This window comes from Pituophis catenifer, unplaced genomic scaffold (assembly GCF_029215685.1).
Source record: "Pituophis catenifer annectens isolate HBS135680 unplaced genomic scaffold, rPitCat1.0.hap2 SCAF_11, whole genome shotgun sequence".
In the NCBI taxonomy this organism is placed as follows: domain Eukaryota; kingdom Metazoa; phylum Chordata; class Lepidosauria; order Squamata; family Colubridae; genus Pituophis; species Pituophis catenifer.
Window position 1 is genome coordinate 16,676,720 of NW_027256891.1, and position 16,273 is coordinate 16,692,992.

Below are 16,273 nucleotides of genomic sequence, written 5' to 3' on the forward strand. Positions count from 1 at the left end.
AAGCTGGCAGGAATAGCTAACACCCTAGAAGATAGGCTCAAGATCCAGATGGATCTTGACAGACTTGAACACTGGACCCTATCTAAGAAAATGAAATTCAATGTACAGAAAAGTAGGGTCTCCTGCTTGGGCGGGGGGTTGGACTAGATGACCTACAAGGTCCCTTCCAACTCTGTTAATCTGTAATCTGTTAAAATGATGACCCACTTTGCAAAACCAAAGGGGATAGCTAGGCTTCCTACCACACCCCAAGCTACTCAATATATAACTCCATTATATTTTAATGTAACCTGGTGTGCAAACCCAGTTAGTGTTAGCCAACCTTCATAAACAGTCAAGGATCCTCCCTTTAAACTTAACCCCATTCTGGAATATGAAGGACTGGAATCCATCACCACACCTTCGTAGGAACTGCAAGATGTTCTTGTAGACATGTTCTTCTAGACATTCTTTTTCCATGCTTCTGCTTCTATGCCCCGTGCATTTGCTCTTTCCCCTCCCGTCTTCAGACCAGGAAGAAAGTCCCAACCATGAAAATGCTTACTGTTAGTCTTCAGCCTGGCAGGCTCACTGTTTCGGCTGCCAGCCTGATTGATCGCCTTGACGAGGAAGATGTATCGTGTGCCGCTTTGCAACCCATGCACCGTATAATGGTTCTGTTTGATGTTGGGAACAATCATCCAGCTGTCCATAGAATTGTAGAGACCTGGAAAATAAAGGAGTTGTTTTAGAACACAGCTGTTCTTAAAAAACAAAAGTTGTTTCTAGAGCCACACAACGACCTATTTGGACCAAAATTAGAAAGTCAGGTGTTTTGCAAGGTCTGAGGAACAGGCACCCAAGATAATACCTCCTCTTCATCTCAGCTGCTCCTCGTTTGAAGTATTTAGTTTTCCTTGGGCTTATTTGAAACCATTGACATACCGTGCCACTCAGAGGTGGTATTCAGCCAGTTCAGCCTGGTTCGCCCGAACCGGTAGCGGAAATTTCAACTGGTTTGCCGAACCGGCAAATACCACCTCTGGCTAGTCCTGCCCCTGCTGGTTCTTGAGGGCGTGGCTTGGTCGGTGTGGTTGGTGGGGGTCATGTGACTGAGTGGGCCTGGCCAACTCAATCTCACTCACAGCAAGGGCCACCCCACCAAGCCACGCCCACCAAGCCATGCCCACAGAACTGGTAGTAGAAAAATTTGAATCCCACCACTGCCACCAATTCTACAGCTCTTTGGAATGCAGAGAGTAGTTGCATCAATCCAGTGGTGGGCTGTTGCAGGTTGTAACAACCGGTTCACCCAGCACTGAAAATGTGAGCATGTGTGTGGCTTCAAAAACATGGCGATATAGGACGGAATAGTGCCAGGGTGAGTGGGGGGGCCCACCTACGGGTTGTAACTACCGGTTCACCTGAACCGGCAGCAGCCCACCTCTACATCAATCACTAGAGGGAACAGGAACAACCAATGCAACAGGAGGAGGAAAACACACTGGCAGGCAAGCTACTAATATATAAACTGAAAGCAAACTCACTCCCTACTAGCACTGATGACGTTACCTAGGTTGGGTAATGAAATGTCTACAAGAAAACAACCAGGTTCTGAGAGCACCAGGGACATGGGAGGGAGGGAGGGAGGGAGGGAGGGAGAGAGAGAGAGAGAGAGAAGATACAGAGACAGGAGAGAGAGAAAATAGAGGAGAGATTAGACAGACAGATGACAGACAGATAGATAGATAGATAGATAGATAGATAGATAGATAGATAGATAGATAGACAGACAGACAGACAGACAGACAGACAGACAGACAGACAGACAGATAGATAGGATATCAGGGTTCCAGGTCTGACATTGGATGGATGGATGGATGGATGGATGGATGGATGGATGGATGGATAGATAGATAGATAGATAGATAGATAGATAGATAGATAGATGATAGATAGATGGATGTAGATAGATAGATATAGATAGATAGATAGATAGATAGATAGATAGATAGATAGATAGATGATAGATAGATGGATGTAGATAGATAGATATAGATAGATAGATAGATAGATAGATAGATAGATAGATAGATAGAGATAGAGGGAGGGAGGGAGGGGAGAGAGAGAGAGAGAGAGAGAGAGAGGGGGGGGGGGAGGGAGGGGAGAGAGAGAGAGAGAGAGAGAGAGAGAGAGAGAGAGAGAGAGAGAGAGAGAGAGAGAGAGAGAGAGAGAGAGAGATGCAAATTAAATACAGGATGATACTTCCTTCCTAAAATCTGCTCTGGCTTTTGCTATAGCAATTTTAGTGCAAGACACTCAGAGGCCATGAGCTGGCCTTGGGCTTGGAAAAAAAAACATGTCACACCTCTCCTGTCTGATCTATGGCTGGAAATCAGTCCAGAGATAACAAAGGCAGTAAGAGATAAGATGGGCAAACTAAGTGCAGGAAGTGGATTATCTGGCTTACTTTCAAGCCCTGTTCACCGGGTAGCTTTAATACGAGAAGCGGGAGATAACATCTCTTACAAATCACCAACGTCTAATTTTACACCTCCTTTCTTCACCCTCTAATCCCAAACAGTAAACAGTTTAGAGAATGTGATCTTCTAGGGTGTCTAAAGGAAAATAAACATTGCCTATGCAAGAACAGGAGATGTTTAAACTGCTAATTCCCAGTTTACAAATTATAGCCATTTAAGTGTGTGTGGTGTGAACAGGTGCCTCTAAATACATGCACAAATATTCACCAGCCTGAACCATCTTGGTAGCTCTTCCACTGACACCTCAGCAATCTTCTTGATCTAGAGAATAGAATAGAATAGAATAGAATAGAATAGAATAGAATAGAATAGAATAGAATAGAATAGAATAGAATAGAATAGAATAGAATAGAATAGAATAGAATATTGGGAATGGAATAGAATATTGGGAATGGAATGGAATGGAATAGAATTGAAAGGAAGAGAAGAGAAGAGAAGAGAAGAGAAGAGAAGAGAAGAGAAGAGAAGAGAAGAGAAGAGAAGAGAAGAGAAGAGAAGAGAAGAGAAGAGAGTGGAATGGAGTGGAGTGGAGTGGAGTGGAATTGAATTGAATAGAATAGAATAGAACAGAACATAGAATAGAGTAGAGTAGAGTAGAGTAGAGTAGAGTAGAGTAGAGTAGAGTAGAGTAGAGTAGAGTAGAGTAGAATAGAATAGAATAGAATAGAATAGAATAGAATAGAATAGAATAGAATAGAATAGAATAGAATAGAATAGAATAGAATAGAATAGAATAGAATAGAATAGAATAGAATATTGGAAGAGTTGGAAGGGACCTTGGAGGTCTTCTAGTCCAACCCCCTGCTCAGGCAGGAAACCCTATACCATTTCAGACAAATTGTTGTCCAATCTCTTCTTAAAAGCCTCCAGTGACGGAGCATTCACAACTTCTGCAGGCAAGTTGTTCCACTGATTAATTCTTCTATCAGGAAATTTCTCCTTAATTCTAGGTCGCGTCTCTCCTTGATTAGTTTCCATCCGTTGCTTCTTGTCCTGTCTTCTCCATCAGTCTCATCTGTTTTCTACTTCCATCAACCTTGTCAAACATTTTTTTCCCTAGACTAACATCTGCCTGCATGTCAAATCCAGAGTAAGTATCTACTTGTTGATCATTGGCTTAAGGGAGCAGCTAGTCTTTTGTTGGCCCAGGACTGAGGAACTGATTCTTCTTGTAGTGCATGGTACTTTCAGCACCCTTCTCCAATTTGTAATTCAGAAGTATCCCTTTTTGTTATTCCTTTACAGTATACAGCTTTACCCTCATGGAGATAACATGCAACTTTATACCAATTTGATTTTGACATTCTTCTATATAATACTATCTACACTGCTGACATTCTGTCCAATCCACAACACTTTGTCTCGATTTTGGATTGGATCATCATCTTTATTTAATGACCCACTAATACCTTATGGGCTGGAGTCTGGGCAACTGAATGGAGCTAGAAGAATGTTTTAATGGCCAGATGCCTTTCCTGTCACCAATGCGGAGTTTTGTTCAGCAGATATATTCTCAGTTTGCTCAGAGAGAGAAATATCTGCCTCTATCTAGGATTGAACTCACAGCCTCCTGATTGTGAGGCGAGAGCTCCACCTCTAGGCCACCACATGACTCCAGATTTTGGACTGGATGGATAGTTTAGTTTTATCCAGTAGGGTTTTTTATACAGACAGCCATTTTTGCAAAGTTTGTTTAAAACATTATATGGTCCATTCAAGCTTTGTTGTTGTTAGTTGTGAAGTTGTATCTGACCCATCGTGACTCCATGGACAATGTTCCTCCAGGCCTTTCTGTCCTCTACCATCCCCCGAAGTCCATTTAAGCTTACACCGACTGTTTCATTCTCTGTCAAGCCTTTTGGTAATGTATCTGGAGGAGAGCAAGAGAAGAGGTCAATCAATCCCTCTTCAGTGATTAACTCAGAGGGTGGCATCAATTTACACCTGGGTACGCAATGCAGAGAATGGCAAAATGAGGGTAGAGTGGCTGTCTGCTGCAGCATACTTTTTTGAGTAGCTTGTGCCACAAGGGTCTTCATTTTGTTGCATGGGGTGATCTTCTGAAACACCCCCGATGGTTCAGTTGTGCCGGACCTCTTTCAAAAAGCAATGGAGTTCTACAAGAAACCTCAGATGCTTGTTTTCTCTTTCTATCCCTCCTTTTTTGTCTTTTGGTACTATAAGAAAACTAAGATGATGGCATCCAGCACTCTCAATTCCTGGCAAATAATTGGGGAAGAAATGGGAGGTAGTGACAGATTTTATTTTCCTGGGCTCCAAGATCACCACAGATGGGGACTGCAGCCAAGAAATGAAAAGATGCTTGCTCCTGGGGAGGAAAGCTATGGCAAATCTAGACAGCGTAGTAAAAAGCAGAGACATCACCCTGCCAACAAAAGTGAGTATAGTCAAAGTGATGGTTGGACCATAAGGAAGGCTGAGCACCAAAGAATCGAGGCCTTTGAACTTTGGTGCTGGAGAAGCCTCCTGCGAGTCCCTTGGACTGCAAGGCGATCCAACCGGTCAGTCCTAGAGGAGAGGAGATCAACCCTGACTGCTCTTTAGAAGGCCAGATCCTGAGGATGAAACTCAAATACTTTGGCCACCTAATGAGAAGGAAGGACTCACTGGAGAAGAGCCTGATGCTGGGATCGATTGAGGGTAAAAGAAGAATGGGACGGCAGAGAACGAGGTGGCTGGATGGAGTCACTGAAGCAGTCGGCGTGAGCTTAAATGGACTCCAGAGGATGGTAGAGGACAGGAAGGTCTGGAGGAACATTGTCCATGGGGTCCCGATGGGTCGGACACGACTTTGCAACTAACAACAACAACAATCCCTCCCTTTTCTTGTATTTGTCTGCCTGGAGACACAGCCTCTGCAACCTTGCTGGCTGTTTCTTCCAACCTTTCCACCAGAGAAGCTCAGGTTCTGCTCAGGCTGGCAGAGAAGAAGGAATCAGATTGTTCCGCTCCTGGGTGGAAAGAACAGGAGACCAAGGTGGGGGCGTAAAATAGAGAAGATACCCTCAGGCTCCAGGCAGAGCTGTGTTGTATCAGGTTCCCAGGCACAATAGTGACAGATATTCCCAGAATGACACAGCTGGTAGCCTTGAACTTGGCTTAAGGGTCTCAGAGACACAGCACGGCGTGGCTCTATAAGAAGCCCGACTGCTTGCAAGGATGAAGCTTACATAAGAGTTGATTATCCTCTGTCAAAGCAAAGATGCAAAATCCTTCTTGTGCCCCAAGGCGGTTCAAACCTATTGCTTCTTCCTCCTGTTTATATGTCAGCAGACTTTAAGCTTCATGACCTTGAATGAATGATTGTTGATGTGTCATGTCTCCGTCATCTTTGCCCCGGAGGCTCTCAGCTTGACTCTCATCCACTTTGGATTTTTCCAGAATGGTTGGATCAACAACCTTTTACAGGAAGACTGATCTATGCCCCTAGATCGGAGGCCAAAAGCCACTTAAGCTTTTGACTGACATGCTGGAGACCAAATTTAGAAAAGCAGCGACAAAACCTAACCTAACCAATCTCAACTCAAATCCACTTAATGAACCTGATTATTCTCCATGAACATAATAATCTTTCACTCCTCTTGCTTTAACTGTTGCCAACTCCAGGAAAACCAGCTTAGGAGCCGTGGTGGCACAGTGGTTAGGATGCAGTACTGCAGGCAACTTCTGCTGACTGCCGGCTGCCAGCAGTTTGGGAGTTCGATCCTGACCGGCTCAAGGTTGACTCAGCCTTGCATCTTACCGAGGTCAGTAAAATGAGGATCCAAATTGTTGGGGACAATATGCTAGCCGCTTAGGGAAGGTTATAAAGCACTGTGAAGCAATATATAAGTCTAAGTGGTATTGTTAATGCTAGCTGGAGAGGACGTATCTCAGTGTAACATCTCAACTTATGCACCAAGACCATAACGTGAGAGGTTGTGTCCTTTCCTTTCTTGCACTGAACTCATGGATAATATATCCTCCACTTTTTCCTTAGGTTCAGTGGGTTATGCTTTGCCAGAATGCTTCTACCTACCAAAACCCAATTAAAGAACTGTTAATCTAATTTGAATTGTTAACTAGGGCATACAAAACCTTTGCCAGACCAGTTCTCGAATAGAGCTCATCTGCTTGGAATCCACACCGTATATCGGACATTAATGTGATTGAGTGGGTCCAGAGGTATTTCACGAGAAGAATACTCCACTCCTCTACTCACAATAGAATCCCTTATGCCACCATGCTTGAAATTTTGGGGTTGGATAATCTGGAACTGTGCCGCCTGCGGTCCGATCTAAGCATAGTGCACAAAATTGTCTGTTACAACGTCTTACCTGTCAACAACTTCTTCAGCTTCAACCTCAATAATACACTGGCAAACAATCGATAAAAACTCAAGGTAAACCGCTCCAAACTCGATTGTGGAAAATACGACTTCAGCAACAGAGTGGTCAATGCCTGGAATGCTCTACCCGACTCCGTGGTTACATCCTCAAACCCCCACAGCTTCAACCTCAAACTGTCTACCGTGGACCTCACCCCCTTCCTAAGAGGTCCATAAAGGGGGCGTGCATAAGCGCACCAGCGTGCCTACCGTCCCTATCCTACTGTCCCCATTTATTTGTATCCATTTCCTTCGTTCATGTCCATGTTCATATTTATACCTGCTATCTTGTACATGTTTGACAAACTAATAAGTAAAATAAATAATAAAAAATAAACACAACACCCATCATAAAAGGTGAGATTTCTCAAGAAAGTGCCATTTCAGAATTCAGGAAAGGGAGGTCATCTTAATCCTTTACGTTAAATCACAAAGGAAAGCTAGCAGGTCAAGGCAAAGCTAGAATGCTTTCCCAGTCTCTGCCACAAACAGGGTGGGGAAGTGACAGGCACCAAAGACATGTGAAAGTCCCATTAAACAGAATTATTGCTAAAATGCTTACACTCGGGAATCTTTTGAATCAAAAGTCAGCACCTGCTTGAAGTTTTATTTATTTGCTTGTAGGATTTATACGGCTGCCCGCTCACCCTCGGTGACTCTGGGCAACTTACAAAATGTTTCTTTAAAAACCCCAACATAAAAAAGAATAAAGGCAGTTAAAACAGTTAAAATAAGGGCTAAAACTGAATTCAGGGGGAGAGAGGGTTAAATTTAACCCACTTGTCCTGGTTATGTAGGGATTCTAGGTTAATCCCTCTTTTAACTCCACTCTCCAGGTTCTGCCTAAGGGTGGGCTTTAAAAATTTTAGCAAGGAGTTCTTGGCCTCCTGCACCACGGCGGGGAGGGGCGTTTTTGCCTTCCCCGGGCTCTGGAGGCTTTCCTTGAGCCTCCAGGAAGGTGAAAATGGCCTCCCAGAAGCTTAGGGAAGGCCTTCAAAGCCCGGGGAGGGCAAAAACACCCTCCCCTGCCATGGTCTTAAACTTCTGGTAGACGGGTTTTTCGCCCTCCCCGAGCCTCCACACACGTCCTTCACTTACCTGCATCCAAAATAGGCTGCATGGGGAGTTCTGGGAGGGGAGGGGAGGGGAGGGGTGGGTTGGGTTGGGCGGGGCCAGCCAGGAGTGCGATTTGGGGGTTCTCCGAGCTGCATAGAATCTTAGCTAGAGGTTCTCCTGAACCCCTGCAAACCCCCAGCAGCTCCACCCCTGATCCTGCCACTCCTTCTTCTTCTACTTCAAGCCATCTTAAGTGTGTCTTTGCTCTCTAACGGGGCTCTACGATGCATTCCAATGTAACACAAATAAATTACCCTGTGATTATCCGAGTCGGCTTTTAGCCAGTGCATGAAATCACGGAAGCCTTTGTTGCTTGAATAAGGAAGATTTAAAGTCGATACAAGCGGCGGATAAGAGATGCCGAATGATAAGAGTTTGAAGTTGGGGTTTCACAGCCATGCCTCATTACTTACAAACAACAACTGTTGTGGGAAGCCAGCTTCCCTTCCCCCACTCTCGCTCTCACATCTAGTTAAGCAGTAGCTGCCACAACCTGCAGCTTACCTCTATTATCTTTCTGATGAGTTGTCTTCCAGGTGAGCTATCCGAGCCGCTAGAAACCGGCAAGCTACTCTGAAGGGTTGGCCCCAGAGTACTGAGCTTGCAATCGATTCCTTCTCCTTCCCTGGACTGTGATTGTATCGTACTATTTCTGATCTTGCTAAAGGTCACCCTGAAGGTTCAGGCAGAGTTGAGAAGTCAATGGAATGGAATAGAATGGTCAGAGTCTCTAGCTATAGATTGAGCTATAGCAGGAGAAACTCGATTTCATTGAGGGCCACATCAGGGTTGTGCTTGACCTCAGGGGGCCGGGAGACCGCGTGACCAGGGTGGGTGTGGCCAGCTCCATGTCAGTCATCGAGGCTCCCTTTTCGGCCATGATGGCCTCCTGGAGCCCTTTGCCAGTACGGGCGGCCCTCCCGAGCTCCGTTTTCACTGGCAGAGGCACTGCGGGCCGATCCTTCACTCTTTCCAGGGTGACCCTGTGGGCCAGATCTAAACACCCCATAGGCCAGATCCGGCCCACGGGCCTTGAGTTTGACACCCCCGAGCTATAGGTTTCAGCTAGCAATCAATTTGAAGCACATCCAGTAGCCACGGAGCAAGTGGCTACTTCTGACATCTGCCTCACCATGGGTTCAACTCTGCATCTATGGTCTAGCAAGCCAGATTTGTTCCTACGCCTCATACAACGTTGTACTAAATCCAGTGGTGAGATTTAGTCAGTTCTGTATGGTTTGGGCAAACCAGTAGCGCTGACTGCAGCAGACTCCGCCCACCTGCCCAGAGGTAATGACATCCTATTTAGCCACGTTTTGGAAGGCGCTCGCGCAAGCAACAAGCATGCGTTGGAAGGCTGAGGATGCGTGGAAGGCCTAGGATGCGTGGAAGCATGTGGGGAAGGCTGAGTGTGCGCGCGTTCATATCTGCGAACTGGTAGGGAAGGAAGTGAATCCCAGCTCTAAGTAAGTCATAAGGTTTTTTTTTATAAAAGCCAAATAGTTATGTAGGACAATAATCCAATAAATCTCTTAGAAAAGCATCCATAAATTTCCCTCAGAGAACCTTGAAAGAGTTCAGTGGATTATCAGAGAAAGCTTGATGAAGAGATTAGTTACACCACTGCCTGGCAGAGCGAGAGAGAATCAAGTTTCTCTACCATGCACTCGGGAGACAGGGATAATTCTTGCTTGGACAACTGTGAAGGCCGAGATCCTTGATGGATTCATGCTCCAGTACACCCACAAATCACCCAACCACTAATTAACTTTTGATGAGACAGGCTGGTGCAGCTACCTATCTTCTCTAAGCTTGGAGTTTGGGCAGGTCCAAAGCAGAGGTGGGTTTCAGAAAGTTCTGACCAGTTCTGGAGAACCAGTAGTGGAAATTTTGGGTAGTTTGGAGAACCGGCAAATACCACCTCTGGTTGGCCCCAGAGTGGGGTGGGAATAGAGATTTTGCAGTATCCTTCCCCTGCCACGCCCACCAAGCCACGCCCACCAAGCCACACCCACAGAACTGGTAGTAAAAAATTTTGAAACCCACCACTGGTCCAAAGGCCAGCAAGACTTCAAAGTCTTGCATCTCCAAGGAATGAGTGACGTATTCAAGTGATGCCTCCATCACCCACCATCTAAATCAGGGGTGTCTGACCTTGAGAACTTTAAGGACTTCAACTCCCAGAAGTCCCCAGTCAGCACGAAGTCCATTGTTCTTAACAAATTTCCAAGGTTGGACACCCCTGATCTAAACACTTTTTTTTAATGAGTTGATGGAAAACGGGGTGGGGGTGGGGGGATTCTCAATCTAGTTTGGAGTTGGACAGAAGCAGGTAGGGTAGAGCTTCTAAGCACATCCAATCCGGGGTGAAATTGTTTGCTACTGATTCGCTTCACTACCAGTTCGGTTCCTGCGTGCATGCGCGGTGCGCACCAAACATGTGCTTTGTGTGCATGCATACCGCAGACGCTACCAAGCAGCTCTGAAAAAGGAGGATTAAGAAACCTTTTCTGAGTCTGCAAAGGTAAATAGAACAGCGGGGGGGAAACAGCTGTGCCGCGCAATTTAGATTCGCTAAATTGCGCGGCACAGCTGATCATCGGAAATACCGGTTTGCCCGAAATGGTAGCATTTTTTTTACTACCAGTTCGCCCGAACTGGTAGCATTTTTTACTACCTGTTCTCCCAAACCGGTCCAAAATGGATAGCACTTCACCCTTGATCCAATCCCAAGATTTTAATGAGCCCCCCAGAATTAGTGCCGCGTTGCTTACAGATATGTTCAGCTGAGGATAGTACAGGAAAAATCCCCCACCCCACGACACAAATACACACTTTCTACATCCAGCAATTTCCAGCAGCGTCCAAATACCTTAGTGAATTTGAAGTACATGCATGAGAAAGTACATCCTTTTTTTTCCCCCTGGAGATCCTTCCTTCAGATAAGCAAATATTTGGGGCCATCTCAATTCCTTCCTCTCCAACTAATTGGTCAGGACACGGAGAAGATGAATCTGAAGTTGCAAGCCATGTCTCAAGGGCATTCCAGAGAGCCTTGGTGGCACATTGATTAGAATGCAATATTGCAGGCTAACTCTGCCGACTGTCAGCAGTTCGATCCTGACTGGCTCAAGGTTGACTCAGCCTTCCATCCTTCTGAAGTCAGTAAAATGAGGAGCCAGATTGTTGGGGCAATACGCTAAATCTATAAACCACTTAGAGAGGGCTGTAAAGCGCTATGAGACAATATATAAGTTATCGAGTTCAATCCTAGGTAGAGGCAGATATTTTTCTCTCTGGGCACAATGAAAATATATCTGCAGAACAAAACTCTGCACTGACAACAGGAAGGGCATCCGGCCATTAAATACTCTGATAGCTCCATTCTCAGACTCCATACCACAAGGGATTATGGGGTCGTTAAAAAAAGATCATTGCTATTGCTATACATTCAAATTAGTGGACGCTCCGGCAATGGCAGTGGTGGTATTCAGCCGGTTCTATCTGGTTCAGGCAAATCGGTAGCGGGGGCTGCAGGAGGCTCCGCCCACCCACCCAGATGTCATCACGTTTTCATGTCACCACCCATTTATCCACATTTTTGACGCTCTGCTCATGCGCGGAAGGCTCGTTCACGTGTTCACATTTGCGAACCGATAGCGAAGGTAAGTGAATACTACCCCTGAGCAATGGGCATGATTGAGTAGAAGCCTACCTCAATCACTGTACCAGTAGAAGCTGAAGAAAGAACCTAGCCCAACAGTGACTTACTGATAAAGTTGGCCTGGCCGGTGAAGATGGTATACTGGAGCTCATAGGATCCGACGCTGAACTCATCATCTGAGATCCAGTGGACAGTGATGGTGTCATGGGAGGCGGTGCAAAGTTCTTCACGGACAGAGGGTGGATTGGGTGCTGTAGAAGCAATAGCAGACAAGAGGTGAGCAGCTTTCTGTCCTCCTCATGAGAAACCATCCATCTTTGTTCTATAAAGGTAAAGGTTTCCTTATCCAGTCGTGTCCAACTCTAGGGAGCTGTGCTTATCTCTGATTCTTAGCCAAGGGACCCAGCATTATCCAAAGTCACTTCCATGGTCATGTAGCTGGCATGACTATATGCCAAGGTGCACTGAACACTGTTACCTTCCCACTGAAGTGGTACCTATTTATTTACTTGCATGTGCATGCTTTCGAACTGCTTGTTGTGGTCCGCCAGCAGCCTGCGGAGGTAGTAGAGGAATCGGACAGTGAGGAGGCTGGGGAGGACAATGGGCCAGTCCTGGAGTCAGGGGAAGGCCCAGATGAGGACTCTGTGTTGGAGGCAGAGTTGGGGCCAGGGCCATCTGGGAGTGATGCATGGACTCCGGAGCCTCCACAGGTGATAGCAGAGAGGCAGAGGAATAGGAGGAGCCTGTTCCTAGTGCACGCATGCAAAGAGCTGCCAGAAGGCAAGAGCAGCTAAAGCAAAAAGGACGACTCAGGAGTAAGGCCAGGAGATGATTGGCCCCTCCCCGAAGGCTTAAAAGAGCAGCAACAGCTCTTGGGCTCTTTGTAGGAAAGCAACGTTGCTACATTTGTCTCTTGTGTTGCTACATTTGTTCCATGTCAGTGTCTCTTGCTTCTAAACTTTTGCCAAGAAAAGTCTTTGGCAGGGTGCCAAAGAAGACAAAGGTTGGTGATAAGGCCAAAGGACTGTTTACGAAAGATCTGTTTTGAACTTAGAAGCCCCCAGCGTTGTTTTGGGATGTGAGGCGAAAAGGGGGGGCACGTGCACATGCGCGGGGGAGAGAGCGGGGTCGCATGCGGGGGTCACGTGTGCATGTGTGTGGGGGGGGTCGCACACATGTACGGGAGGGGCATTGCATTATGGGTGTGGGCACGTGCGCGCAATAGCGCTCGCGTGCACACTTTTGACACCTGAGGAAAAATAGGTTAGCCATCACTGTCATATTTGATTAATAAATAAATAAATAAATAGGACATTCCCACTTACAAGCGCATTTGTTTAGCAATGGAAATTCCAGTCCCAATTTCCATTGTTAAGTGAGGACTAGCTGTACATTTATTTACACCCTACTGGTGTGAACTTTGCAGCCGGACAACACTATCTGGTGTCCTACGTGGCAATTCTTGTTCTCTTTTGTGCCGGGGCTGACAGAAATAAATTCCCCTTCACATATCACGTCGGTTTTACTCTTGAGATTACAAGACACAAATGGAACAAAAGCAAATTGCATCCCCTCTACTTATCCACAAAAGTCCAGAGCGCTGGGGAAAAAAAGGAAAAACAAAGAAACAAAAAAAAAAAAAAACAGAGCAAGAAGGCAAGAAAAGGAACTCACAGAAGACCTTTAAGACTGCAAAATCGGCACAAACCTGTTAGATAATCCAGCCCCTCCAGCAATTTCTTCTCTCTGGAAAAATCTAAAGCAAAGTTTTCAAAGGCATCGTTAAAATTGATATCGGGTATCAAAACTTGAGAGGATGCAGTTGCCATGGCAACCCTGAAAGACAGAGAGAAAAAAAGAGAGCATCGCTAACCGTTAGGTGCTGCTTGTCACTCCCAGGCGGAGCTTTGATTTTTTTTGATGAAAGAGCTGGAAACAGCCTTGCCATGTTGTAAAACTCTTGTAGCAAAGGGGAGGGGTTCGGGGGGGGGGCGGCTGGGGAAGGGGAGAGCAAGAGAGAGAGGGACGATTCCTAAATTTGGAAGGCGAGACCTCTGTGGTCTCGGCAGGATAAAAATTCTGGAAGCTGGAAAAGGGGGCGTTCAGAGCCACCTACCTAACCCAGTTCATTATTTCATTCCTTCATTTATTATTTACTTATTACTGTTATCTCCATGCAGCTCAGCTCCAAAATGGCTCCAAGAAATGTACAGCAGAAGTGGAAGTTAAAAACATCAAAAAACAGCGACAATATTACTAATCAGCAGAGACAGATCATTCATCTCAGCAAGACTTACTAGCCTGAAAAGGAGGGTTGGAATATATTAACCACGTACAAGTGAATTAATTATTAAGTTATGTATCGGTCTATAAAAGGCCAGTGTCCCTGGCCTCTAATGTCGATTTTCTTTATGTAATGACGTTGCATAATGGCTGTGCGTTGCTTTAATGCTGGGTTGTTTCGAAAATGAACATGCTTGGGAGTTGGAGTGAGATCCATTCAAAGCAACTCCAAAGGGGGAACATGTTTTGTTTGGGAAGATTTCTCCAGATTTCTCTAGGCTACTTTAGAGAAAAGAAAGACTAATGGTGACATGATAGGAATATTCCAGTATTTGAGGGGTTGCCACAAAGAGGAGGCGGTTGTTGCGGTCAGCCTGCGGAGCTGACAACGGAGTCGGACAGTGAGGAGGCTGGGGAGGACAATGGGCCAGTCCTGGAGTCTGGGGAAGGCCCGGACGACGGCTCTGCGTCGGAGGCGGAGATGGGGCCAGGGCCATCTGGGAGTGATGTGCGGACTCCGGAGCCTCCAGAGGCTGACAGCAGAGAGGCAGAGGAACAGGAGGAGCCTGTTCCTAGTGCACACATGCGAAGAGCTGCCAGAAGGCAAGAGCAGCTAAATCGACAATTGCTCTGCAAACTCCTCTCTCCAACTTTTCACTTCATGTGAATGAGTCACGTGAGGACGATGAATGAGTAGTGGGATTCATACTATGGATGCTTCCCATCACACGGGGTTCAGTGTCCGGGATCTGTCCTTTCTCTAGAATCTGCAGGATGCAAGTGAAATTTTTTGTGGACATCCAGGGGGAAAAAAAAAAACCCAAAACCCATCTCTGTGTTGTTTGAAATAGAATCCAAAGCTTTGCACGGACTTCTGAACAGGCTGAGCAGCCTGCTGATTTCTCTTGTAGGTGGAAAAACCTCTTTCAAGCTTTTGAGCCGTACTTGGAGGAGGCAAGGAGTTCCACGAGATTAAGAGCTTTTCATCTTGCAGCAGACCATCTGTGAGCCTTGTTGTCAAATGTAATGACAAGTCAGCTTCCTTGTACGGCCTTCGTTGCAATGCTACTCAAGGAATATTCCGGAATTTATAATCAAAGGTGCTTTTTTTCAAGAGTCAACTGGACTTTCTGGATTTTTTCTTTTGAAGACGTTTCCCTTCTCATCCGAGAAGCTTCTTCAGCTCTGACTTGGATGGTGGGGAATGGAAGGATTTGTATTCCTTGCAGACAGCTGGTCATTTGTATATTTTTAGAGAGTCGTTGAGGCCACCTGGAGGTTTATCTGTGTCCTCAGGGTCACCTGAGTGGTGCAAATGGGTGTGGAACCTTCTAGGAACTGTGGAAAGGACTGTGTTGTAGATTAGAGATAGAAAGTAAAGGTAAAGGTTCCCCTCGCACATATGTGCTAGTCGTTCCTGACTCTAGGCGGCAGTGCTCATCTCCATTTCAAAGCCGAAGAGCAAGCGCTGTCCGAAGATGTCTCTGTGGTCATGTGGCTGGCATGACTCAATGCTAAAGGTGCACGGAACGCTGTTACCTTCCCACCAAAGGTGGTCCCTATTTTTCTACTTGCATTTTTTACATGCTTTCGAACTGCTAGGTTGGCAGAAGCTGGGACAAGTAATGGGAGCTCACCCCGTTGCGCGGCACTAGGGATTCGAACTGCTGAACTGCCAACCTTTTGATCAACAAGCTCAGTGTCTTAGCCACTTTGACATAGATGGCCTCTTTGACCCCTTTTCCAAACTAGTGGTCCTCTCTGCCCTCTCTCAACAGAGGGGGTGGGTGGGATACAACATCATCTATCTCCAGTCTACAACACAGTTCTTTCAGCAGTTCCAAGAAGGCGCCACACCTGTTTGTACTACTCAGGTGACCCTGAGGACACAGACAAACCTCCAAGTGGCCTCAATGATTCTCTAAAAGAATGCAAATGACCACTGTCTGCAAGGAGTATAAATCCTTCCAATCCCCACCATCCAAGTCAGAGCTGAAGAAGCTTCTTGGATGAGAAGCAAAACATCTTCAAAGAAAAAAACAGAAAGTCCAGTTGCCTCTTGAAAATAAGCACCTTTGGGACAACCGTGACCTGGATGACTGAAAATCTTCATACACATTCAGAAACTTACAAAACCTGGGATACGGGCAGGGGTGGGCTGCTGGGGGTTCGCAGGGGTTCAGGAGAACCTCTAGCTAAGATTCTGTGCAGTTCGGAGAACCCCCAAATCCCACTCCTGTCTGGCCCCACCCACCCCACCCCTCCCAGGAGTCCCCACAGACGGTCCGTTTTGGATGC

The 16,273-nt window shown here is 46.1% G+C and overlaps 1 protein-coding gene across 2 annotated transcripts in view; it reads right to left on the reverse strand.

Moving 5' to 3' along the window:
• Positions 1–16,273, reverse strand: part of MID2 (midline 2) — a 151,677-nt gene that overhangs the window by 22,068 nt on the left and 113,336 nt on the right. For both annotated transcript variants that reach the window (XM_070951739.1, XM_070951738.1), the window contains exons 5-7: positions 13,401–13,528; positions 11,797–11,940; positions 545–706 (exon numbers count right to left, since the gene is read on the reverse strand). In XM_070951739.1, coding sequence (XP_070807840.1) covers positions 545–706; positions 11,797–11,940; positions 13,401–13,528 — 434 coding nt within the window. The remainder of the gene's footprint in view (positions 1–544; positions 707–11,796; positions 11,941–13,400; positions 13,529–16,273) is intronic.